This window comes from Microtus pennsylvanicus, chromosome 6, assembly GCF_037038515.1.
Source record: "Microtus pennsylvanicus isolate mMicPen1 chromosome 6, mMicPen1.hap1, whole genome shotgun sequence".
Classification (NCBI taxonomy): Eukaryota; Metazoa; Chordata; class Mammalia; order Rodentia; family Cricetidae; genus Microtus; species Microtus pennsylvanicus.
The window spans coordinates 84,986,965-85,013,030 of record NC_134584.1 but is presented as its reverse complement, the minus strand read 5'-3'; the positions used below and the strand labels follow the sequence as shown (position 1 = coordinate 85,013,030).

The following is a 26,066-nucleotide window of genomic DNA, read 5'->3' as shown; positions in this document are numbered from 1 at the left end:
AAGCTCCACTCACAGATGGGGAAATTGAGGCTCAAAGAAAACACATCACTCCCCCAAAGGGCAGAGCTTTGAGGTAGGTTGAAGTGTTTTGAGCCACCAAGCAATTCATTATACTCTTGCAGGCTTCACCCATATGTCAAGTGGAAACCATGCTGCCCGGAGCTATTGGGAGAATGAGCAAGTTCTAATTGCTGTGAAAGGCTACAGAGAAAGAGCAATGGCTGACATTCTAGTCAATAAAGGACGCTGAATTCGGGCTTTCATCCACAACACTGTGGAAAAAAGTGGGGTGCACAATAGATATCAATTATCCATTGCACCTATAATAAGAATAAGCATAATATGAGAAGGAGGCTGGACGGCTCAGCAGTTGAGAGTGCCGGCGCACACCTTTGAACCCAGCACTCAGGAGGCAGAGGCAGGCGGATCTCTGCAAGTTTCAGGCCAGCTTGGTCTACAGAGTGAGTTCCTGGACAACCAAGCTGCACAAAGAAACCCTGTCTCAAAAAAAAAAAAGAAAGAAAGAAAAGAAAAGAACTCTGCTGCAACAGAGGATATGAGTTCAGAGCTCAGCATCCATCAGCTCAAAGAACCCAGCGTCCTCTTCTGGCCCCCTTGGGGACCTGTATGAACCATGAACACGCACATGCACACAGATACATAAAAGTAAATTTAAAAATTCCATATTAAAACAAAATTTTACTAAGATTAAAAGAGATAGAAGTACTGGGTGGTGGCGCACATCTTTAATCCCAGCACTCTGGAGGCAGAAGCAGGCAGATCTTTATGAGTTCAAGATCAGCCTGGTCTACACCGTGAGTTCCAGGACAGCCAGAGCTGTTACACAAAGAAACCCTGTCTCAAAACACAAAACACTTGATCTTAGCCAAAAGGCCGAGAAGCGATCAAAACACAAAACAACAACAAAAAATGAAACAAACAATCTGAGTTCCACTGCCAGCGCCTACATGGTGGCTTACACTGTACTGTAACTGCAGTTCTGGGAATTGATCCTCTTCTGGCCTCTGTGGTCATCAGCCTCACAGTGGTACACAGAAACATGCAGACAATACCCATACACATAAACATTCAAAAAAAAAGTATATCAGGCATAGTAATCCCATCCCTCTGGAGACTGACACAGGAGGATCATGGGTTCAAGGCCAGCTTGAGCTATAAGGCCAGATTCCAACTAAAAAAAAAAAAAGATAAAGTCCTGCCTGGGGTCTAAATAGCAGAGAGGGAAGAGGGTCAGACATAAGACCGAGTTTCTGGTGGACAGACGATAATGCTGTGGGAAATAGAAACAAAACACCCGGGCCTGGGAGGGGGCAGAGCCAGGCAGCTCTCAGGGCTTGCTGCCAGCCAGGCTAACCCGGGGGGTGAGCTCCAGGTTCGCTGAGAGACCTTGTCCAAGAAAATAACATAGAATGAAATTGAGAAAGACACCAGCCTCTGCAAGACACCAGCATGCACAGGCAAGCACACACATACACACATACCTATGTACACTGTAAACACACCAAAAGAAAAATAAAGAGAAAATAAAAGAGAAGATAAAAGAAGAAAGAAAGAGCAAGAAGAACTGCCGGTCCAAGAGGTGGCCTTATTGTTGAGATGAAGGTGTGGGAGGCCCAGTGATATTCAAACCCAAACCGAAGAGCAGGAGCCCTTCAGAAGTTACCTAGTGAGTCTGACAGCGTTGTCCCCCGTTGCAAAGACCCTGCCAGGGACGAGGGACTTAGGTCAGTGGTGAGCATTTGTCTGGCATACTCCAGACCCTGGGATTCTTCCCTAGCACTGAGAAAAACACCAAAACAAACAAACACAAGCCAGGTACACAGAGTAAGTGTCAGATAACACTGTAAGACCTGTAACAACAACAATAATACTATGATTAAAACCTCGACTTTAATTTCAGCATCCAGGAGAAAGAGGCAGGCAAATTCTTTCTGAGTTTGAGGCTAGCCTGGTCTTCATAGTGAGTTCCAGAACAGCCTGGTTGTGTCTTGACTAGAGTGTGCACTGGGGAGAGTCTAGAGGATGGGAACCAGGAAGGGGCATGAGAAGTGGAGCCAGGGGTCTATTTCAGCCTGCAAACAGGTCAGATTTGGGATGTCAGTGACAGAGGAGGGGACATCATAGAGCCATCAGCTTGAAACTTTTTCTCCTGTTACTCTGTCCTTCCTCACCCTGACCCTCAGAACACTGGGATCTGCTGTTCTGTTTTTAAAGGTTTATTTTTATTTTCTGTATATCCATGCTTGCGTGCACATACATCTGTGCACCCTGAGCCTGCCGGGTGCCGAGGGAGGTCAGAAGAAGGTGTTGGATCCCCTGGAATTAGAGTTAAAGATGGTTGTGAGCCACTGTGGGCATGCAGGAAGCAAACCCTAGTCCTCAGGAAGAGCAGCAAGTGCTTTTAACCTCTGAGCATCTCTCCAGACCCTTTGTTTTGTTTTGGTTGAGGTCCAGTCTGTCTGTAGACCTAGTTGGCCCAGAATTCACAGTAATCCTCTTTCCTTTGCCTCCCGAGTGCTGGATGATTCCTGCGGGCCACCATACATGGCTTTTATTTTAGTCTAGTTTTTGTTTTGTTTTGAGCCAGTGTCTTGTGTAGCCCTGGCTGACTTTGAACTTGCTATGTGTTCTAGTCGGTGTTCTCTGTAGTAACAGAGCTGGTAGAATAAATATTTATATGGGATTTATTATAGTGACTTACGGGCTGTGGTCCAGGTAGTCCAACAATGGCTGTCTCCCGACAGTCCAGGATCCAGTAGCTGTTTAGTCCATGAATCTGGAGGTCTCAGCTGATCTTCAGGGTACGGCAGGATACTGAAGAAGTGGGCTTGATGTCAGGGAAGGAACAAACTTATCATTGGCAGTGAGGACAGCAGGCAAAGAGGAAAAGCTTTGTCTACCATGTCCTTTGTGTAGGCTGCCACCAGAAGGTGTGGCCATATTAAGGTGGCTCCTCCTACTCTTCCTACCTCAGATGATCTAAGCAACTAAAAGCATCTCTCACAGGTGCGCCAATCATCTAGGGCTTCATGTAGCCAAGGTGACAACCAAGAATCGCCACCACGCTTTGTGGATATGTCCATCTTGAACCCCTGATCCTCCTGACTCTACTTTCTTAGTGCTGGGATAATAGGCGTGGGCCTCCATGTTTGGCTTAATCCCATTCAACACACAGGAAAACCAAATCCCAGGGAGGCTCTGACTGCCAGTCTCTAGGGACCATGGACCCTAAGGTCTCTCATTTTGGGGGGGGGGGAAGCCCAAATTCCACTCTGGATTTGGACTGCCCTTTATCTCCCCTCCGCCTCCTCTCTACTGTCTCTTGCTCAAACCCCAAGGGATTAAATCCTGAGCTAAGACTTGGCCATCTCATAGCCATGCTTTCCTGATGCTGCCACTGGTCCCTTCTCAATGTCCCCTGTGAATTATTTTATACCACACATTTTCTTTTAGTTTTTAATTCACACACTAAGGCTTAAAGAGAAACTTCTACATGCTGAGAATCCTTGGCCATAATCTTCCTTCCACAAACTTCAATCCCAATGGCCTTTCTACTTACTAAAATATGGAAAATGGGTCTAGTGTAAGGACAGGAGGAGGACAGACCAGGAAGGAATTGCAATATTTTTACCCCCTTCTAAACAGAGGTAGGAAGATGAAGATATATGATGGCCAATAGTTACACCCAATGCATTTAAAACACCATTATAATTGACAAGGTGAAAATAAAGATTTATATTTTGAACTTAAAATCTAGAAACTGTGTAAGAAGCTGAATTTTTCCAAATAAAACATTATTTTATTTTTACAAAATATTTCTGGAATAGAAAGTTGAGGAAAACGTTGTGTCTTTCAGCGGGGAGGGTTTCAAGACAGGGTTTCTCTGTGTATCTTTGGCTGTCCTGGAACTCATTCTGTAGACCAGGCTGGCCTCGAACTCACAGAGATCCACCTGCCTCTGCCTCCCAAGTGCTGGGATTAAAGGTGTGCGCCACCACTGCCTGGCCTCACGTCTTTATTTTCATTATTGATTTTGTTTGGCCTTGGTCAGTTCTCTCTGTGTGTAGCTATGCACCAGTGTAAGCCATGCCTGTGGAGACCAGAAGAGGGAATCAGATCCTCTGGGTCTGGAGTTGCAGACAGTGGTTAGCTGCCGTGAGAAAACTGGGAATCCACCCTGACCTCGGGGAGAGTGGCCAGTGCTGTTATCCACCAGCGATCTTAACCAGGAAGCCATCCCTCTGGCCCTAACAGCACGTGCTTTCTACAACTTCCTTAATTTTGTTTTATTTTTCTCTCGCGACATAAGTCAGGCTAGCCACGAACCCTCTCGCCTTGGCCTCATGAGTGCCGCCATGACAGGCTGTGTGCCTCGTAGCTACATCCATCACTGTGCCCTGGAATTTGGGGAGGTGAAAAGGAGGCCTCCAGCTCCGGGGGTTTAGGCCTGTGGCTCCCGCAGACTTAAGCCTCAGAGGTGGGGAAATCAGGAGTTCAAGGCTCTCCTAGGCTACACAGAGTTCAAATTCAGCCTGAGATACCTGAGACACCAATTCAGAGAAAAAAAAGGGGAAAAAAAGTCAGTGATGGCCGGTTGTGGTGGCGCACGCCGGTAGGATTTGCTGAAGGAGGCAGAGGCAGGAGGATCACGAGTTCGAAAAAAAAAAAAGTCAGTGATGTTTTGAAAAATCACTAGATGTATCTGGGAACATAGTTCACATGGTAGAGTGATTGCCGAGCATACACAAAACCCTGGGTTACACACACACACACCACATAAAAAGATATGATAGTTATATGACAAGTTCTTCAAACAGGAAACCAGTGTTCATCACGTGTAACCAAAAAGCCCTGCAGTGGTTAGAGATGTCCAGTGGTCAAATCTCCTCTGTTTAATTCTAAGTTCTTAGTACATTGTACTTGTTGATATACAGTTTAGGACTTGTGCTTGTGAAGGTCAGAGGGCAGCTGGCAGGGGCTGGTTCTCTCCATCCATCATGTAGGCCCTGGGTGTCGAAGTAAGGTGGATAGGTTCGGGGCAAGTGCCTTTACCCACTGAGATGTTGTGCTGGTACCCCTCCATTTTATTTTATTTTATTTGAGATAGAGAACCTATCTGCATATCTCTGGCTGGCCTGGAACTCTTACGAGGTCAAGGACAGCCTGGGTTTAGCCTCTGCTTTCCAGAATGCAGGGATTACAATAGGAGGGCACAACCCTCCACACCCCTTTTTTCTTTGTGAGGCAAAGTCCTGGCAGGCTTCAAATGCGACAAAACGACAACACGAGAGCTGACTTTGATCGCCTATTTAGGGCTAGGGTTACAGGCCCACGCCCGTTTAGGTGACACTGTAACTAGACATGGCCTCGAGTCTATTAAGCAAGCACTACACACACTGAGTCACATCTCCAATCCCTGACATTTCTCCTTCCCGGCCTGGCATTCCAGAAGGGTCCCCTGCCCTCCTCTGATTCTTATTTGGCCTCTGACTTCTATTAGCCTCAGTTTCCCTCCTGGAAAAGAAGAGGGGTGGGGGCAAAGTCCTACTATTGGGAATGGGGTTCGCTCAGGAGCCCGGGGCGTCGCTCCGGTGGGAGCTCCACCCAGTTCTTTTCGCAGTGACTGTCCCGGGACACCTCGTCGGCGCCGCCCAGCTCTGCAGCCGGCCGGCCGCCTGTCCGAGGGGCGGGTGTCCGGGACGCGCGCGCGATGGGTCGCGTTTGTTCCAGGCGCGGGCGCGCGCCGCGCCCTGGGGCTGTTTCCCCGGCACTTTCCTGTTACTTTCCAGCGGGGAGGACAGTTCCGGGGAGGGCCCTGCCCACGCCCTGTGCATAAAGGCCCAGCCCAAGAGGCCGCCACCACCCGCAGCCAGCCCAGACGCCAGCCGTTCCGCGCCACCATGAGAGGCGCCCACCGCCGCCTCCTGCTCCGTGAGTCCTCGGGGTTGCGCGGGGCCGGGAGGAGGCTCTCGGGACGTGGCCAGGCGGGGCAGGGACAGGCAAAGTCCACGCACCTGTGCGCCCCAGAAGGCTCTCAGGGGTGCTGGGCTCTACTGCTGCCAATTTGGAGGCTAAGAGGGGAAACTGAGGCACGGGGACATATAAAGGGAGTGGCAAAGCCGGCATGGTGACACACGGCGTTAGGGAGGCTGAGGCAGGAGGGTCACTAGTTCCAGGTCAGCCTGGGCTACACAGCGAGACCCTGCCTCAAAAGAACAAAAGAAAAAGAAATTCAGGCTGCGGGCCGGAGAGATGGCACAGAGGTTAAGAGCATTAAGAACGGACCTGGTTGGTTCTCAGCACCCACATGGTGGCTCTCAAGCGTCTGTAACTCCAGGGAACCCAACACCCTTTTCTGGCTTCCGCAGGCACCAGGCATGCATGCAGTTCACAAATATACATGCAGGCAAAATGCACATACAGTAATAAAATTAAGAAAAAACAATACAGGATAAAGTAAACTCCACTGGTCGGTCGCCTGTACAGGCGCTCTTAGGCGGACACTTGCCGGTGTGTGAATGACCCCAGAGAGTGGGAACCCCCCGCAGAGATGCTCCTTGGGACCCGCCTCGGACTGAGCTGCTGGCTGAAGGGATCGTGTCAGACCGAGTTTGAACTTGGACTTTCCCGCCCCACCCTGGGTTCCTCCAACCGCTATCTTACTGCTGAGTTACCTAAGTAACTCGATAACAAACAATGAAGAAATGTAATTGAGGTGCAAGCTGGGGTTACCCCAACCACAATGACTGGCCTGCGTGCCAGCAACAGGTGGCAAGTGTCAGGCAGCTCAGGGGCCTGTGGCCTCTGGAACCAGGAACTAGAGTCCCAGTGGGGCACAGTTGGTGGCAGACAGCTGCTGAGCCGCTGAGGTGGGCCTGCCTGTCAGCACTGGGCTGGGTCACAGTGACCTTGGGCTTTACCTTCCTCCTCTGTGAAATGGAACAAGACCAGCTGCATTTTGTGGTACTGTTTCAAGGGCCAAGAGTTTGTCCAGAAACTTTCTGGTTCACAGTTTGGATTAACTGAACACATGGGTGTGGTGTCCATGTCTGCCAGCACAGTACCCTGGTAGTGGAGCCAGGAGGATTCGAAGTTCAAGGTCATTCTCTGCTAGTTCAAGGTCATTCTCTGCTGCGTGTGAGTTTGAGGCCACAGTGAGACCTTATCCCCAAAACCAAAACCAAAACCAACCAACCAGCCTAGCTGGTGTCTTTAATCCTAGCACTAAAGAAGGAGACGGGCAGATCTTGTGAGTTGGAGGTCTACATAGCAAGTTCAGCGCAGGCACGCAGGGACACACACACACATACAAAGGGGGTGGGAGAGAGAATTAAGTGGGCACTGTTTTATTGTTGTGATAATTATTTTCTGGGTGAGATGCTGGGGGACGTCCCGCACCAAGCACAAAGGCTTTCTTTCCCTTTTGAGCCTGGGAATCTGAACCACTCCTGGCTTCCTACCCCCACTCCTGGCTTCCCATTTTGAGCCTGGGAATTTGAACCAGATGTGTCTGGGAGCAGAAAAGAGCAGCTGTGCTCCTGTTTGGTTAACTTCCAAGCCTCCAGATGTGGGCTGCCTGGCCAGTGTCTTCAGGGTAGTGGCGTAGAGCCCAGCTCAGGGTGAGGGGACGAGGATCCCACCCTGCCTGGGTGACTCTACTCCAGCCTTGCCTTCACCTCCCAGCCTGCTTACCCACTAATCTTTTTCCAAGCTCCAAACCTCACTTTGTCTTGGTGGAGATCAGACGTGACCCCAGCCCCTGCCTCCTGATGCTGCCCTGAGTCTTCTCCGGGTTTCTTAGGAGACAAAATTTCAGGGTAGTTAAGGATGACCTTGAACTTCTCATCCTCCTGCTTCCCCTTCTGAGGACTTGTGCAACCAGGCCTAACTTCATTTTGATTTTGATTTGTTTTGTTTTGTTCTTTTTAAGGCAGAGTTTGGCACTGTAGCTATGTATCCTGGACTGGTTTCGAATTTAGAATAAATTCTCCTACTTCTGTTTTGTGTTGTGGCTGTTGATGAGACAGGGTCTTGCTATGTAGCCTGGAGACCTGGAGCTCCCTAGGTAGAGCAGGCTGGCCTCACCAGTGGGCACCATCACACCCACTCCACCATGTTTTGAGTCTTTTTTGTTTGTTTGTTTGTTTGTTTTTTCGAGACAGGGTTTCTCTGTAGAAAAAACCTGTAGAGCCTGTCCTGGAACCAGCTCTTGTAGACCAGGCTGGCCTCGCATGGTTTGAGTCTTAATGGAGTTACTTAAGGCAATGGAGACTTGGCTCAGTGGTTAAGAGCACTTGCTGTTCTTCCAGAAATAGAGGGTTCAGTTCCCTGCAACCACAGGGTGGCTAACAACCATCTTTAACTCCAGTTCCAGAAGATCCAGTGCCATCTTTTGCCCTCCCTAGGCACAAGGCAACACACATGCAGACAAAACATCCATACACATAAAAAAATAAATCAATATTATTTTACAAAAAGTTACTTGAGGGCTGGGAAGAGGGCTCTGTCAGTGAACGACCCATGGAAAGGGGGCTGGATATGGTGACACACTTGTAATCTCAGTGTTGTGGCAGATCCCTGTGGCTCGCTGGCTGCCCAGCCTAGCCTGCCTGATGAACACAGGTTCCATGAGACCCTGTGTCAAAACTCAAGGTGGAAGGCACCAAGACTGGTCACACAGAGAAAGACAAGTGCTGGCACTGGACTTTAGAAACTGTGAAGTTGCCCCAGAGCCCATCCTGGAGGGAAGGTCGTTTTGTGGTCTGTCACACAAAGAGGAACTGGGTTCTGATGGGTGAAAGGAGGAGAAATCCCACACTGTGGCCCCAGAAAAGGAAGAATTCTAACTTGAGGCTGACAGTCGTCAGGCTGGGGTGGTCCAGCCTCAGGATCACCCCAGCTTTAACGGGGTGAGTTTCACCCGGAGCCTCGTGGGAACCCAGTCAAAGACTGAGACCCTCTTAGAGACACTATCCCCGTCCCTCCCCCCAACCCTGCCCATAGTGACGACCCCAAGAACCCCCCTAAGAACCTGGCACGCAGCCAGCCCAGTGGGGAGTGAATCATCCAGGAAGTGACTCACTTCATCTCCCCCTACCAACCAACCCTTCACCCTAGGGCTCCCTGTAGGATTCTGTTAGGATTCTTTTCTTGATGCTGTGGGAACAGCTCTGTCCCCTAGGCTCTCCCCAGGTCCCCTGCTTCTCAGACACCTCCCCTCCCACTTTCTGTCAGCATGCCCCCCTCTTCCTCCTGTATTGAGAGGGAAACTGGGCTTCACACCTGCTAGGGCCATATCTTCACACATGCTACACCCCAGTCTTTCTTTTGACTTCTATTCTGAGACAGGCTCTCGTGCCTAAGGTCTGTAGCCCAGGAGGAGACTTCCGGTCCTCTGGCTTCGCATCCCCGTAACCGGCCATCACAGTGCTGCACCACTGCATGGGTTGCCAGGCTTTCTCCTTTTAGATTTATTTAGCTTGCGTGCATGCTTGTTTTGCTTGCCTATATGTGCACCGTGTGAATGCCTAGTAGCTCTGGAGATCAGAAGAGGGCACCGAAATCCCTGGAACTGTGAGCCACCAAGTGGGCACTGGAAATGGAACCCTGGGTCCATTGGAAGAGCAGCCAGTGCTCTTATCTGCGGAGCCATCTCTCCTGCTGCCAATTCTTTTGTTTGGTTTTGTTTTGTTATTGTTTTTCGAGACAGTGTTTTCCTGTGTAGCCCTGGAACTAGCTTTGTAGATCAGGCTGGCCTCAAAGTAACAGAGATCTGCCTGCCTTTGTCTCCCAAGTGCTGGGATTAGAAGCGTGCACCACCACCACCCAGCCCAATTCTTTTTTCAAATTTTTCATTTTAGGGCGATGGTGGCGCACGCCTTTAATCCCAGCACTTGGGAGGCAGAGGCAGGCGGATCTCTGTGAGTTCGAGACCAGCCTGGTCTACAGAGCTAGTTCCAGGACAGGCTCCAAAGCCACAGAGAAACCCTGTCTTGAAAAACAAAAAAAAAAATTTTTCATTTTATTTTTTTGTGGGGTGGATATGTGTGTGCATGTGTGTGTGTGCGTGCGTGTGCATGTGTGTGTGTGTGCTCTCATGGCATGACACACACACAGGTCAGTTCTCTCCTTCCACTGTGTGAATCCCGGCTATTGACTCAGAAGTCAGGTTGTGCCTTTGTTCAAGCTCTTTTCTCCTCTTCTTCATCCTCCACCACCTCCTTTCGATTTTTGGCCTTGGAGATGAAACCCCGGGCCTTGTTTCAGTCAGATTCCCACGGATTTGCCCAGGCTGCGCTCGAATTTTGTGTAAACTTAAGAGCCTCCTGCCTCAGCCTCAAGTCAGTGGGTCACACACTTCTTGCCGTCATGCCCTGCTTCCCCTTCTCTCCCTGCTTCTCTCTTTTTCCCCATCATTTCTTTCCTCTCCGCCCCTGCTTTCTTGGATGTCTGTCTCTAGTGACTGCTGCTACCTACGGCTTCCAGTCCTGCCTGACGGGATGCCTGCCAGCTACAGCGAGGTAGCAAGGCTGTGTTTTGCAGCCACCCGCCCTCCACCGCAGCCACTTCCTGTGTGTGAGGAGGCCTCTCTGACTTGTTACCACCAGCTCACGCGGTTGACAGTGGGTAGATGTGGGTGGTGCTGGAGTGTCAGAGCTTGGGTGGGACCTGGGAAACACAGTCTGAGTCGTCACTCTTCCCTAAAGGGTCATCGGACAGTGGTGGCTCCCAGCACGTGGGAGGCAGAGGCAGGTGGATCTCTGTGAGTTAGAGGTCGGCCTGGCCTGTAGAGTAAGTTCCAGGACAGGCTCCAAAGCTCTACAGAGAAACCCTGTCTCAAGAAACAAACAAAAAGAACGACAAGGGTCTGGCCTGGTCTCAACTCCTTAGGTCACTGAGGTAGGAGGACTTCAAGTTCAAGCCCAGCCTGTACAATTTAGAAGTAAAGTAAAAAGCGGGGTTGGGAACAAGGCTTAGTGGTTAGAGCAACTGCCTAGAGTGCAAAGGCTTAGGGCTCAGGAGAGAAAACAACATAAAATGTGGTCGCTCCAACAGGGTGGAGGCTGGAGGGTCAGGAGTTCAAGGTCATCCTTAGCTATGCGGCCAATTTCAGGCCAGCCTGGGCTACGCGAGATCCTACTTCAAACACACCTGAGGTGGCCAAGATAACTTAGTCCATAAAGGTGGCTGCTGTATGTAAGCCCAGTGACCTAAATTTAATCCAGGGCTCCATGTAGTAAAAAGAGAAACAGCTTACACACGGGATGTTGTGGCGCACACGCGCACACACACACACAAATAAATGTAAATGCACTGCTTAGTTTTTTGTCAACTTGACACAAGCTGTAGAGCCGTTTGAGACGAGGGACCCTCAGTTGAGAAAAGGCCACAAGTTGACCTCTTAGTCAAGTTTGTGGAGTATTTTCTTGATTAGTGATTGATGTGGGAGGGGCCAATGCCCCCCCCCCTTCTTTGAGACATAATCTTTCTATATAGCACTGAGTGTCCTGGAACTCATTCTGTAGACCAGGCTGGCCTCGAACTCACAGAGATCCACCTGCTCTGCCCCCCAAGTGCTGGGATTAAAGGTGTGCACCACAGCCCTAGTTTAACATTGTCTTTTACACTTACTCTTTATCTTAGTTTGGTTTCTATGCTGTGATAAAGCATACACACACACAACCTGGGCAGGTGATCCTGTGCTATATAAAATAGAAGGCTGAGCAAGCCAGTGAGTAGCCTTCCTCTGTAAATAAACTTTTCTGTCCCGCCAGTCAGTTCTGTCCAGTCAGCCATCTCCCCCATTAACCACACAGAGACTTAATATTAATTATAAATGCTTGGCAGATAGCTCAGGCTTGTTACTAACTAGCTCTTACGACTTAACCCATATTTCTTATCTAAATTCTACGACGTGGCTCATGGTTTGTTGCCTCATTTTCTACATGTCCTGCTTCCTCTGTGTCTGGCTCTCTTGACTCCCGAGTCTTCCTCCTCTTCTTCAAGCTCTTTTTTTTTTCTGCAAGTCCCATCTAACCTCTATCTGCCCACCCATTGGCCAGTCAGCTTCTTTATTAACCCAATCATATTAACACATATTCACATGGTCTCTGCTTCAGTCCCTGGCTTCGGTCTCCTGCCTTGACTTCCCTGAAAGTAGACTGTAACCTGTAAGCAGATAAACCCTTTTCCTACCCAGCTTGCTTTTGATCATGGTGTTTACCACAGCATAGAGTCCAAATTAAGACAAAGATTTAAGTGTAAAAGACAGTGTTTACTTACTAAACCTGGATGGAGGTGGGTGGTCCTTGGACTTCCCACAGGTCAGGGAACCCTGATTGCTCTTCCAGCTGATGAGGGAGAGGGACTTGATGGGGGAGGGGGGGGGAATGGGAGGCAGAAATCCTTAATAGATAAATAAATTTTAAAAAAAATCCTGTGCTGGATTAAACATAGGCTGCCACAACTGGCCACTTTTTTAGTAGGTTCTGGGGAACTCTGGTATTTATGCTTTATTCACTGATCCAGCTCCTTAGGCCATAAATTCAGTTTTTAAAAAAAAAGTTTAATCTGTGTTAGGAGATTAAGGTGGGATTTCCCTCTGTATGCTGTGATTATGTTTTATTGCCATTGGTTAATAAAGAAGCTGTTTCTGCCAGTGGCTTAGCAGAATAGAACAAGGCAGGAATTCCAAGCAGATTGATAAAACCTGAGAAAACTTAAAAATAAATTCTAGATACACACACACACACACACACACACACACACACACGGTTTAACACAGTTTCTTGGTAGCCACATTTTTTTTCCAATGGGCTCTATTTGCTGGTGGTAAGGAAGGGTGTCATGGCTCCTTTAAGAGAGGTCTTCCTGATTCAGCATTAGCAGCAAAAAGGAAAAAAGAAAAGAAAGAAAGAAAAGAAAAATAAAAAAAAATGTAGCTTATATGTGGGAGCCTAGCCTGTTTGGATGGTTACCTTCCTAGACCTGGATGGAGGGGGGGGGAGAACCTTGGACTTCCCACAGGGCAGGGAACCCTGACTGCTCTTCGGACTGGAGAGGGAGGGGGAGGGGAATGGGGGAAGGGGAGGGGAAAGGGAGGCGGAGAGGAGGCAGAAATTTTTAATAAAAACATATTGGGGGAAAAAAAAGTTTTTAGCCAAAAGTGTTTAGCCAGACAGTGGTGGTGCACACCTTTAATCCCAGCACTTGAGAGACAGGCAGGCGCATTTTTGTGAGTTCGAAGCTAGCCTGGCCTACGTAGTGAGTTCCAGAGCTATATAGAGAGACTATGTCTTAAAAGAAAGTGTTAATCCCTGGGCACATAGGGTTTGTTGCCATAAAGGGAGCCCATCATCACCTCCATTGCCACAAAAAGGGAAAACGGGTGAGAGAGTAATGAAGGTCTCATCCATCATCCAAAAGCCTGTGGCTTCCTTTCTCTACCCCACAGGCCTGGAGAGCCTAGATCTCAGCCACCTGTATGCAGACTGTCTGGTGCTCAGGCCCTGGATGGGCCGCTGTGGGTGCCGATCCTCTGGCTGTAGGTGTCTGAGCCACAGGAAGCAACACATGGGTTTTGTAGTTTTTCCTCTCTGTGCTTTGTTTTTGAGGCAGATTCTCAGTATGTGACGTAGGCTAGTTTAAAACTTGCATCTGGAAGCTCTCGTCCAGCTTTCTGTTTTCTTTGTTGGTTTTGTTTTTTTGTTTTGTTTGTTGTTTTAGAGATAGGACTCTTGTAGGCAATTTGGTCTTAACCTTGCTATGTAGCCAAGGATAACCTCAAACTTCTGATCCTCTTGTAACCGCTTCCAAAATATTGGGATTACAGGCATGTGTCCCATGCTCTACTTTGTGAAATTTGTTGTTGTTGTTTGCTTGTTTGTTTAATGTTTCTAAAAGATCTATTTATGTATTCTGTGTATATGCATGTTCTGCCTGCATGTATGTCTGCACATCAGAGAGGGCATCAGATTCCATTGAAGACAGTTGTGAGCTGCCATGTGGGTGCTGGGAATTGAACTCATGACCTCTGGAAGAACAGTCAGTGCTCTTAACTGCTGAACCATCTCCCCAACCCTGGTTGATTTTTGTTTTTATTTTTATTTATTTATTTTTTTGAGATGGGAATCTCAGTCTGTAGCCCAGGGTTGGCCTTGAGCTCCTAATTCTCCTTACTCAACATCCTGACTGACTGAATTATAAGCAAGTGTCATCATCCTTGCCTCATGGGTCTATTTGAGTATTAACTACAGAATCTTAGCCTGGGCAGGGTCTGCACCCACTCCCACTGACACACAGCTTTGGCTGCCTATCTCTGCTGATCATCTTTTGCTTTGTTGCAGTGATGTGCATCCCACTGAGCCTGTCAGGAGCCCAAACCCAGAAGACCAGAGGTAAGGCCATTGGACACCAGGGCTCCAAGGCCAGAGCTGGGGAGGGAATCCCAACTGACCACAGAGCCCCAGGAGCAGATGGGTAGCCGCTGGGGGAGCTTGGGGCCAATCCTCACACCTTTCAAGATTCTGTTCCGGGTGGCACGTCCCCTCTACCGGGCCTCCTTTACTCTCTTACCAAAGTACCTGCCCCCCACAGTCTGTCCCCGCTGGCCGTGCCCTGAGAACTCAGATTGTGTGGATAAGAGGAACTGTCAATGCAAGCCAGGCTTCACCTCAAGTGGCACAAATGATAACGGGCTCATCACGAGTCTCCTACAGACCTGTGAAGGTACAGAGGCTTGGGGTGGGCATATGGAGAGATGACAAGGTGTGGTCTGGGGCCAGGGGTCTCAGCTGCGTCAAATACAGAAAAAGACAGCAAGATGGAGAGGCAAGAAGCTAACAATTAGGGTTTCCTGAGAGGGGGGCCTGGGTTCTGGAGATCGGTGCCTGAACTTGGCTTCAGGAGTGGGTGGGGGGAGGCTGGTCTTCCATTCCACCCCCACATTGGTACTGTCCATCCAGAGGAGGAAGAGAGGAGCAGAGCGGACAGTTGCAGCCTTCAGGAAAAGCTAGCTCAAGCTATAGCACAGCCCATAATTCCCCTCAACGATGCTGGCTGTCACCGCTCCACCCTGCAGTCAGGTGGGGTGGGAGGTGACCCTGACTGCTTGTTGTGTTGTAGACGTCAACGAGTGTTTACTCCCTGGTATGTCAACGATTTGTGGCTCCTTCGCCACGTGTCAGAACACAGAGGGGAGCTACCACTGCACATGCAACCTGGGATATAAGCTCCGTTCTGGGGAGACATCCTTTGCTAACAAGAGTGAGAACACCTGTGAAGGTAAGAGCCCGCCAGCGTCACCCACATCAGCTTCAACGTCACCCATTACCACAGCAGGCACAGGGCAGGGTCCTGATGTGGGTTCCGCCTCTGGTTTGCTCTGGGTCATGTGTCACATCCACAAGCATAGAGATGCAGGGGGAAGGGGACATTCTGGACCCCCTGCTCAGGCCTCATCCTGATACCTGGGTGTGGCCCTGAAAGCCCTGTTTAGTTGGGTATTGTGGTGCACGTCTATGATCCAACACTCTGGAGTTTGAGGCTAGAATATGAGTCAAAGAGATCTCTGTCAGTTTAAGGCCAGCCTGACCTACAGAGGGAGTTCCAGGACAGCCAGGGATACACAGAGAAACCCTGTCTCGGAAAACAAAAACAAAACAAACAACAAAAAGAATTCTGAACCCTTCTTTCCCCATGTCTTCTGTCTGTCCATAACAAAGAGCTTCGCTCTGTATTTCCTAAGCAGCAAAGAAAACGCAGCATGGGAGAGGAATGAGGGATTCACTACAGAAATCTTTAACAGAATTTTTTTTAAATATTTATTTATTTATTATGTATACAATATTCTGTCTGTGTGTATGTCTGCAGGCCAGAAGAGGGCACCAGACCCCATTACAGATGGTTGTGAGCCACCATGTGGTTTCTGGGAATTGAACTCAGGACCTTTGGAAGAGCAGGCAATGCTCTTAACCTCTGAGCCATCTCTCCAGCCCCCTCTTTAACAGAATTTTATAAGGGAAAAATGACTTTATTTACCCAGAACAGCAAACATGATGGCAAACAGGCATTACCAACCTATATCCACATGTTGTTTACAGAATTTATGGTGGATATTTGTTATATAAAGTTGTTTCCAACTTACTGGTTGTTTTCAGCAAATGATTACCACAACACACTCACACACACAAAGGACACATATACATTATTCTGGGTCAGGAGCATGGGAGAGCACAGAGCGTAAGACCAAAGCTGTGCATTTGCTTAGGCTGTGAGGCTGATTACCCCGGCAATCCAAGGCCCAGAAAGGTTGGTAGCATTGTTCTCTTAACCGCAGGTTAAACTTCAACAGGCTGTGCACAGCAGGAGACAGCAGCCTAAGTGCCTACTCAGGTGATTTCAAGGCAGGTGATTAACTTGATGGCAAAATCTGGGAAAAGTTCATTCTCTGAATGCAAGAGACAGTTTCAAAGCCAGGTATGAGGTACAAGCCTTTAATCCCAGCACTCTGGAGGCAGAGGCAGGAGGATCTCTGTGAGTTCCAAGGCCAGCCTGGTCTACAGAGCAAGTTCCAGGACAGCTAGGGTTAAATAACGAGACTCTGTCTCAAAGAGAAAGACTCACACACACACACAAAGAGAGAGATTGATTTTCAGAAAAATATGTCAATACATGAGTGACACGGAAGTCTCCATGGACCTCAAGGTGACAAATAGCGCCCAGCTTAGAGCAGGACCCAGTCAATGCCTAAGGCCCTGGCTTAGCCATCGATTAGCACTCCAAACTCCAGCCTGAAATGCTTAGAGGACACGCCCACCTGGATCGCACTCAAAGGACGGCAGGAACCCTTGGGTCACGTCCTCTGCGGCTTCTTTACTACTTGGTTCAGGAAGTTCAGAAGTTCCTTCTGCTCATCTGCATCTCATTTTCATAAGCCACCATCCTCCTGCTCATCTACATTTCATTTGCATAAGCCGACGTGTCTCTGCCCATCTGCATTTCATTTGCATAAGCCAAAGGGATAGCGGTCGGAATACTCTGCCTCTCTCACAAGCACGTTCCGCTGCAGTGTCTGTCCTCTTCTCAGCATCAGTGGACACGGGGGTGACACCCGCGCCCTCCGGGAGCCACACAGTTACTGCTGCGCCTGGAAGTCTCCCTAAGCAGCCAGCTACAGTACGCCCACGGACACAGCCTGGAGACCCAGGAGAAAAGACACCCAAGGGTAGGCCACATTCCCTGCCGTTGCTCCTGCTGGAAGATGACAGTATGGTCCGCCTCGTCCACTGCTCTTCCCAATCACCATGCTGGCTATCCCCAGCAATCCTGGTCCCTTGAAGACAGCATAGAATGGTATGACCAGATTGGGCAGGGTGACATCAGCCCCCAACACATTCAGAGAGTTGAAGGCAAGCACTGTGCAAAAGAAGGTGCTATGGAGGGCCATAACCATTGCCCCAGAACCCACTCTCACCTGAGGATGTCAACCTGCCACTGCCAGGCGAAGCAGTTCAGGACACGGAGGCGGGGCTACACTCAGTGCATCCCCAGGTCTGTGACCCTGACAGGAGAGAGAACAGAAATGCCCGTCACTCCTACTCCTGTGAACACTGTGATATTGAAGGGTTGGCATCAATAGAATGCATGTTTTTACCTCCCTAACTCCAGCCAAGTGATGCCTGGCTGGTTGTGCACCAGCTGGTCACTGCTCACCATACAGGCTGGCTCCCTGGCCTATCTAGTGTGATTCCTTCTTGCCCTGCCCATTCTATTGAGCTTCTTTCTAAAGGGGGTGTGGCTTGGGAGCAAGGCTCAATCCTTCTCCGCTGCCCAGAACAGAAGGCATCATGTGATACCTTCATATGAGTTAGAAGGGGGGTGTACCCACAGGAGACTGGTATATTCCAGATGCTTCTGTGTCATGAACCTAGCCAACCCTGAGCCTGAGGCTTCAACTTCAAGCACACAACCCCCCCCCCTTTTCTTCTCATGAGGTAGATGAGGGTCAGAACCCCAGTCTATAGGAACACTGCATTTGCACCAACACGCAGGGCAGCTACGCACGCAGGTGTCACCTGACCTCAAGCCCAGGCTGAGGCCCCAAAGGTATGCACAGGTGTACCCCCCAGAAGCATCTGCCAAGACCGGACAGGAGCTGGGAGGAAGAGGCAGGGCTGTAGCCTGAAGAGGGAGAAGTTCTGTGGGGTCTCGGGAGCTCCCAGAACTATGAAGACTCCACTGAGGATACAGCTCCCGGCAACATGTTTCGACAGGGTAGGGAGGCCTCAGGGTGAGCCCAGAAGCTCTGGAGCCCCCAGAGCTCGGCTCTTCCTCATCTGTGAGAACAGTATCACATCCTGTTCCGAGAAGGGTCAGAAAGCAACAAGAGGCCTGGGTCATGAAGTCCAGCCCTATGACCCAATCTGCTTCCTGGTTTTACCTCCTATAAACTGAGTCCCCTGATCCTTGCGGGGCCTGTCCTGCAGAGGTCACGTGCAACTGAGTTTGAGGCAGTAAGAAGATGGAAAGTGGGTACAATGCATGGAGGGGGGGGGGGACCGGGATGACCCTTTGCTTCTGTTCTCAGATGTAAATGAATGTGCTTCCGGGCAAAACCGTTGCCACCCATCTACCCATTGCATCAACAAGTTGGGCAACTATTCTTGCAACTGTCGTCACGGCTGGAAACCTGTTCTTGGATCCCCCAATGGCCCAATCAACACAGTGTGTGAAGGTCCGGATGCCACCTTTTAAGGACCCACAGTCTTGTTTAAGATTTATTTAGTCAGGTGTGGTGAAACACACCTTTAATCCCACCACTCGGAGGGCAGGCAGAAGCAGGCTTACCCTTGTGAGTTCCGGGCCAATTACCCTGCTTAAAAATATATATGTAATATATGTGTCTTGAGTATATATATATATATGTGTGTGTGTGTGTGTGTGTGTGTGTGTGTGTGTGTGTGTACACCACATGGGTGCAGGTGCCCAGGGAAGTCAGAGGAGGCGCTAGCTCTTCTGGAACTGGAGTGAGCCACCTGGTGTGGATGCTGAATCCCGAAGGTTAACTGAGTCAACTCTGCTGTCCTCGTGTTTACTTAAGGAATGAAAGGAGGCTCTGTGGGGTCAGGCCTTAATCTCCCGAGGTTGAATGTAAAAAGTTGAGGGGCCCAGGATGGGAGGTGAGACACTAAGAGGTATCCCAGAGGACCCCAGATGAAGTCCATAGTCCTGTTTTCCCGTGTACATTCGCCTTAGACCTCTCCACATTCCTAACCCGTCATGTACCACTCACTGAGGCCACCAGGGACCAGTATGTCAAGCCAGGCACTATCGTTGTACTAAGGAAGAGACTGGGACCATACAGGAAAGGACCTAACCCCTGTTTTGTGTCCCCAGATATTGATGAGTGCAGCACTGGGCAGCATCAGTGCCACAACTCCACTGTCTGCAATAACACCCAAGGCTCCTACAAGTGCCGCTGCCGCCCAGGTTGGAAGCTAATCTCTAGGTTGCTCAGTGACCCAAAGAGCATCAGGTGCCAAGGTACTTGCCCTAGCTACCCAGCACCTCCATGTCCTGCCCATGCACTCTGAGATTACTGAACCACAGTCCTGTCCCTACAGAACCATTCCCTGCCTGGACACTGCTGCCCACAGCCCAGAGCCGGGTGAGTAGCCAGTGGGGACCAGGAGGTCGGATCCCTTCACACAGTCTGTCCATCCCCTTCCGCTGTGCTGCTGCCCACCCGTGACCCACCATTTCCCTTCCCAGAGTCTCTCTCACTTCTCCGTTGAAGTCCAGAATCTGCTCAGGGACTTCGATCCAGCCACAGCCAACCTCACCATCCAGGTATGGGAGAGCTCTGGGGACCCCAGTGCAGTAGGGGAAAACCACAGTGTCCCATCCATCCAAGCAGTACTTCTGGTTTGAGGCACAGCTCTGACGTGCAGCCATGTGTGTGGCTCGGACACAAGGGCTGTAATGGCAATGATTGCAGCAGTTAAGAGCGGAGTTAAGCAGAGTGTGGAGGCCTATGCTGCTTGGATCCTGGAGAAGGATCTCAGATTCCTGAGCTACGCAGCAAGACCCTGTGTTGTTTTTTTTTTTTGTTTTTCGACACTGGGTTTCTCTGTAGACCCTTTGAAAAAAACAATGGAACAGGGCTGGGGTAGCACAGTTGATAGAATGCTTGCCCAACATGCAAAACACCCTGGGTTTACTTAACTTCTAGCCGTGAACAAACAAGGTGTGGTGGTCTGTGACGTGCCTCTACCCCAGAAGGTAGAGGCAGGAAGATCAATAGCTCGAGGTTATAGGGCTAGGGTGTGGCTCAGTGGTGGAAGACCAGCCTGGACTACTCCAGTGAGGGGCTGGGGGATGACTCAGCAGAGCCTTGGCAGTCATGCCTGCTGGTGTGTGTGTTCCATTGTGACATGCCTCATCTCTTTGGTTTCTGGCTACTGTGTAAATCTTAATGTATCCCTCCAGCTGGTTCCCCAAGCAACCCATGAGGCTTTTCAGTGTCTGCTGATGGGAAGGGTGGTCCGGGTCCCTTTATTCAGTTCCTGTAGTTCAAACCTCCACAACTCTTGTCACTCTCCACCTCCAGAATCTCATTGAGGCCATGGACAAGCTGCTGGAAGCCCCCACGGACATAGATACTCTAAACGCCACTGACCGCCACCTAGTGGCCACCGTGTTGCTCAAGTATATGGAACAAAGCCTTCGAATGTTGGCCCAGTTCTTACCCAAAGGTCCCTTCACCTACACGTCCCCTTCAAACACTGGTAAGGCTTCTTCTGGTCCTACCCCCAGGTACCATCCTGTCCTTGGTTTCCCCAGTCACCCACTGTCCCTGTCTTTTTCAGAACTGTCCCTGATGATCAAGGAACAAGACAACAAAGATATCACCACAGTGTACCAAAGCCAAGCTTGGATGAAACTGGACTGGGCTTTGACAGCTGGAGCTGGACGCTCAGAAAATGGTAGGGGTCGGGGAAGAGGACCTTCCAGGGAAGCCAGGGTGAGGTCTGGGGTGTGGGACAGGCAGACAGCAGCTCCTCGGGAGGACCGTAGACTGAGGTGGATGTCCTCACTGGGAGGATGGCAATGGAGGGAGGACAGGAGGCAAGCCTGTATCTCTGCCCCCAGGCTACTCCTTGGCAGGCATCCTGTCCAGTCCAAACATGCAGAAGCTGCTGGCCAATGCCTCCATGGACCTGACCCAGAGTCGGGATCTACTGGAGGAGCTCTACGAAAGCCCAGTTCTGAATGTGTCACTCACGCTCCTCTCAAACGTCAGCTCCATTTTCCTGACCAACACAGACACTGGGAAGCTCACCTCGAACGTCACCTTCAAATTCTCCTATTCTTCTGTGAGTCCCTGAATGGGAAGAGTGGGGGAGGGGATGCTCTGCTGCTCATTCCCTACCCAAAGTCAAGGTGGCCCTTCTTGACCCACATGGTAGGACAGAACCAAAGAAAAACCAATTTAGCCGGGTGGTGGTAGCACATGCCTTTAATCTCAGCACTCAGAGGCTGAGGCAGGTGGATCTGAGTTCAAGGCCAGCCTGGTCTACAGAGTGAGTTCCAGGACAGTCAGGGCCACACACACACACCCCAAAAAGAAAAGAAAAACCAAAAGTGACCTACTCTTTTTCTAGCTATAATTTAAAAAACACTAAAAGTACAGAAAACTTTTTAAATTACAGCTGGGTATGGTGACACATGCCTTTAATTCTAGCACTTCGGAGGGTCTCTGAGCGAGGCCAGCCTGGTCTATAGAGAGAGAGTTACAGGATAGAGCTCTCAAGAGAGACCCTGTCTCAAAAAATAAGCAAAGCATGAGCTGTGGTCTTGTGGCATAAGTGTCTCACTCCCAGCTGCAGGGAGGGAGGAGAGTCAAGGTTCAAAGCCTGCCTGAAGCAGAGTCAATTTAAGGCCAGCCTGGGTGAGGACTTGTCTTCAAACTCAGTGATACAGTACTTGGTTAGAATTCAGAAGGGCCTGGGTTCACTGCTGAATGAATGAATGAATTAATGAATGAGCAAATAAACAGCTGGCAGGCAAGGCTAGTAGTTGACTCAGGAAGAATGTTTTCCTGTCATAGTAAGGTCTGGGCTTGATCCTCAGTACCATAAAAAGGTTAAAAAACAAAACAACACTACAGTCTAAGCCCAACAAGATGGCTCAGCAGAAAGGTGCTTTTCACCAGGCCTCAGTTTAATTCTGAGCTCATCTCCAAGACCCACATCGTGGGAGAAAACCAACCCCAAGACATGCTCTGCCTTCCGTCTGCAGGCTGGAGCACAAGGACAACCCCACCAATGTAACTGTAAAAGGTCTTATGTGTGTGGGTGTTCTCCCTGTATGAATCTGTGCGCCACATGTATGCCGGGTCCCACGGAGGCCACAAGAGGGCATCAGATTCCCTGGAACTGGAATTAGACAGTTTGAGCTACCATGTGGGTCCTGGGAATTGAACCTGGGTCCTCTGAAAGAACAACCACCTGTGTCTGCTGATGTCTGCTGTGAGCGGATTAAAGGTGGAAGTGAGCTCATTCCCAGCACTCAGGCCGGCAGATCTCTGAGTTTGAAGCCAGCCTGATCTACATAGCAAGTTCTAGTACAGCTAGGACTACACAGAGAAACCCTGTCTTGAAAAAACAAAAATTTTAAAGTTAAACAAATTAGTCTAGGCTGGAGATATAGCTCAGTTGGTAGAGTATTTGTCTAGGATGCATGAAGCCCTAGATTCAAAGATTAAATGACTACATAAAATATAATCCAAACACTCAAGAGGTAGAAGCAGGAATATAAAAGCATCATCGTCCTCAGCCACATAGTGAGTTTGAGAGCAATCTGGAATACTGAGACTGTCTTAAATTTGTGGGTGAATGGATGGATGGATGGAGCATGGTAGCATGGGGACCCTTCCCTTGCAGTACATCCAATAAACCTGGTTTTGTTTTTAAATTACAATCTTAAAGCAACCATTCCCCACAGATTCTTTTAATTTCTTTGGCATTTATTACCTGTTAACTGGTTGTGATTTGCTTCAGCTCACAGCAGGGACTAGTGTCCTGTCATCCCATTGCTGGCTCCCCATGCTCTCTGCGCAGAGTAGACATATTATGCGACCAAAAGCAAGGTCCTCTGCTTACCCCAGACTCTTAACTGTGCTTTGGACACCCTCATTGCCTGTCTGCCTGTAGGTGGAGTCAAAGCGGCCCCGTGAACAGCTGATATGTGCCTTTTGGGACACTGGTGACGATGGGAGTGGGCGCTGGGCCACTGACGGCTGCTCAATGAATGACACTGGTTTCTGCCAGTGCAACCATCTGAGCAGCTTCGCCATCCTAATGGCCCAGTACCACGTGCAGGTAAGTGGTAAGTCCCGACACCATTTATCCAGGCTTGCCTAAGGCGGACCATAGGACCCACTCAAGGGTGTACCCCACTGGGTATTCAAGTAGGTCCCCTTGAATAGCCCCATGCCCTGTGTCTCAGTTCCTCCCCTGGAGTCCTGTGACCCAGTAGCTGACGGATGCAGGCCCCCACCCGAGTCCCTGAACAAATATGAGGCACTGCTAAAAATGCAAGTCTGTGCAGATGAGATGGGCTAGCTAGTAAGCCAACAAACATGCCTACACACTTCAGCCCTAATAACCCGAGTTTCATCTCTAGAGAACACATACAGTGAGGGGCAGGCAGATGCTTCATGCCATACACACAAATACATAAATGTAATAAAAAGGCCCTGTGTAGAATATCCCAGAAAGTACAGCTTTCTGAATATGACCAGAACCTGAATCTCGTGGTCAGCTGGAATTATTTTAGCCAGGCAGAGTTGGCCCTGTGGTTCAAGACAGGCGTGTGAGGGTGCTAACAAGTTAATAAGTGTGTAGGGAAAAGAGGAGTACCCCCCCAGCCCACCCTCAACCCCTGCCCCGTGTAAAGGAACACCACTCATCCTGAGCTGCCCGCCCCTAGGACCCGAGACTGGAGTTGATCACCAAGGTGGGGCTGTCTCTCTCCCTCATCTGCCTGCTGCTGTGTATCCTGACCTTCCTGCTGGTGAAGCCCATCCAGAGCTCCCGGACCATGGTGCACCTGCACCTGTGCATCTGCCTTTTCCTGGGCTCTCTCATATTCCTGGTTGGCGTCGAGAATGAAGGGGGTGAGGTATGTTCCTGTCTTGACCTCACTAGAGCGTGGAGTGAAGACCTAGGAGTAGGGTAGCCCAGTCTGTCCTGGGGCTCAGTGTGGAAGGCGCCCCATCAGGCTGATTGAGCCCAGCTGCCAGGGCTTTGGAAGCCATTGGGCCTATCCTGCTGACAGCCCAACCCTTTGTGCCCACAGGTGAGCCCACGCTGCCGCCTGGTGGCAATGCTGCTGCACTACCTCTTCCTGGCGGCCTTCTGCTGGATGGCCCTGGAAGGTGTGGAGCTCTACTTCCTCGTGGTGCGTGTGTTCCAGGGCCAAGGCCTGAGCATACAGTGGCGCTGCCTGATAGGCTATGGGGTGCCCCTCCTCATTGTGGCCATCTCAGCGGCTGCCAAATTGGATGGCTATGGACAGCAAACATAGTGAGTCTCTCTGTCGAGGTGAGGCTGGAGTGGAGGTCTGGGACCTGGTGGCCGGGGCCACTGACAAGGTACTGTCTTCTCCCCAGCTGCTGGTTAAACTATAAGGATGGCTTTCTCTGGAGCTTTGTGGGACCCCTGGCCTTCATCATTTTTGTAAGTGCTCTCTGGGGACTGGAGACCCGAACAGCAAGCCTCCTAACTACCTGCAGCCCCCTAACCCTGACCCATATTCTCCTCCACCCAGTGTAACTCTGCCATTTTCCTCATCACTGTCTGGAAGCTCACAGCAAAGTTTTCTGAAATCAACCCAAACATGAAGAAATTAAGGAAGGCAAGGTGAGAGGGGCAGCGGGGAAGGCTGGCGGAGCCAGGGTGAGGAGGGCTAGGGCCTGAGCAGGGAGTTGGGGAGTTGCAGAGACTGTTAGCTGCAACTGCCCACCCCCTCCCAGGGTGCTGACCATCACAGCCATTGCCCAACTCATCGTGCTGGGTAGTACCTGGGTCTTCGGCCTGTTCCTCTTCGACCCCCACAGCAGATGGCTGTCCTACATCTTCACCCTGCTCAATTGCCTACAAGGCCTCTTCCTCTTCTTGATGCTTTGCCTGCTCAACAAGAAGGTAGGCAGACCAGAGGCAGCTGTGGGAAGAGCTTGGGGTGGAGATAGACAGGGCCGGGCCAGGCCTGATTCCTTTTGTGACCCTAACCTGGCGCCCTTTGGCTCACAGGTGAGGGAAGAGTACCGAAAGTGGGCCTGCATGCTTGCCGGCAACAAGTACTCGGAGTTCAGCTCTTCCACAGCGGGCACTGGCACCAGCCAGAGTCAAACACGGTCTCTCAGGGCCTCAGAATCAGGGATGTGAAGGCAAGTTCCAGTTGGGTCACCAGCACATGCTCGAAGCTGTCGCTCTCCTGCCTTCTGTTGCCGCCGTCTTCCCAGCTTTGGCCCATTTCTGATAAAGAAGGGATGTACACCGGGCAGCGAGTGGGAATGGGGCCACGGGTCCTGCTTCTGGTTGCTTCTTTGCCCCATCACAGCTACTGCCTACCACAGAAACAGAAGCCAGCCAGTACAGACCTGCAGCCCACTGCCGTGGTACATGAAGCAGGCAGTCCTGGGGATAGAGTGCAGGTCCCTTGGCCTGGGCTCTTTGCAACTGTCTTTGGCACGTAAGAGGCCAGGGCGCTGGGTTCAATTTCCTTAAGCTAAGACTGATGTCATGTCAGCCATCAGTGATCCTGCCTGCTGCCGAGGCTCACGGTACAGAGGCCCAGCTGTCCCTCATCCAGGGCAGAAGGGTCTCATTGTTTAAATGTTTTGTAACGTTTTTAAACCTGTAAACCTCTCAATGTTGACACATAAAATTAAATATCCTGATGCAAAACAGGTAGCATGTTTGTTGGTAGAGGTGCTTGCTTGGCCTTCAAGTTCATGAAATGCTGACCAAGAGAAGAAAGAT

General features: G+C 50.1%; 1 protein-coding gene across 3 annotated transcripts; it reads left to right on the top strand.

Annotated features, from left to right (window-relative positions):
- The first annotated feature begins 5,715 nt into the window (after positions 1 to 5,715).
- Positions 5,716 to 25,993, top strand: Adgre5 (adhesion G protein-coupled receptor E5). 3 transcript variants are annotated; one of them, XM_075976624.1, is made up of 19 exons: positions 5,716 to 5,952; positions 14,367 to 14,417; positions 14,617 to 14,748; positions 15,145 to 15,303; positions 17,090 to 17,245; positions 18,608 to 18,754; positions 19,417 to 19,563; positions 19,644 to 19,687; positions 19,792 to 19,869; positions 20,630 to 20,807; positions 20,889 to 21,005; positions 21,172 to 21,395; positions 23,235 to 23,402; positions 24,013 to 24,204; positions 24,382 to 24,608; positions 24,695 to 24,761; positions 24,853 to 24,944; positions 25,058 to 25,226; positions 25,335 to 25,993. In XM_075976624.1, the coding sequence occupies exons 1-19, from the start codon at positions 5,922 to 5,924 to the stop codon at positions 25,467 to 25,469; spliced, it is 2,514 nt and encodes an 837-aa protein (XP_075832739.1). In that variant the 5' UTR covers positions 5,716 to 5,921; the 3' UTR covers positions 25,470 to 25,993. The 3 variants fall into 3 exon arrangements, with proteins under 3 accessions (XP_075832739.1, XP_075832741.1, XP_075832740.1); XM_075976625.1 differs by having other exon boundaries at positions 5,780 to 5,952; positions 17,108 to 17,245; XM_075976626.1 differs by lacking the exons at positions 17,090 to 17,245; positions 18,608 to 18,754.
- Positions 25,994 to 26,066: the final 73 nt, after the last annotated feature.

Bases quoted from the DNA above. Each gene is read 5' to 3' on its own strand.
- Adgre5 (XM_075976624.1), top strand. From the start codon at position 5,922: ATGAGAGGCGCCCACCGCCGCCTCCTGCTCC. The intron at 21,006-21,171 runs GTAGGGGTCGGG...CTCTGCCCCCAG, and splicing joins AGCTGGACGCTCAGAAAATG to GCTACTCCTTGGCAGGCATC. The intron at 23,403-24,012 runs GTAAGTGGTAAG...GCCCGCCCCTAG, and splicing joins TGGCCCAGTACCACGTGCAG to GACCCGAGACTGGAGTTGAT.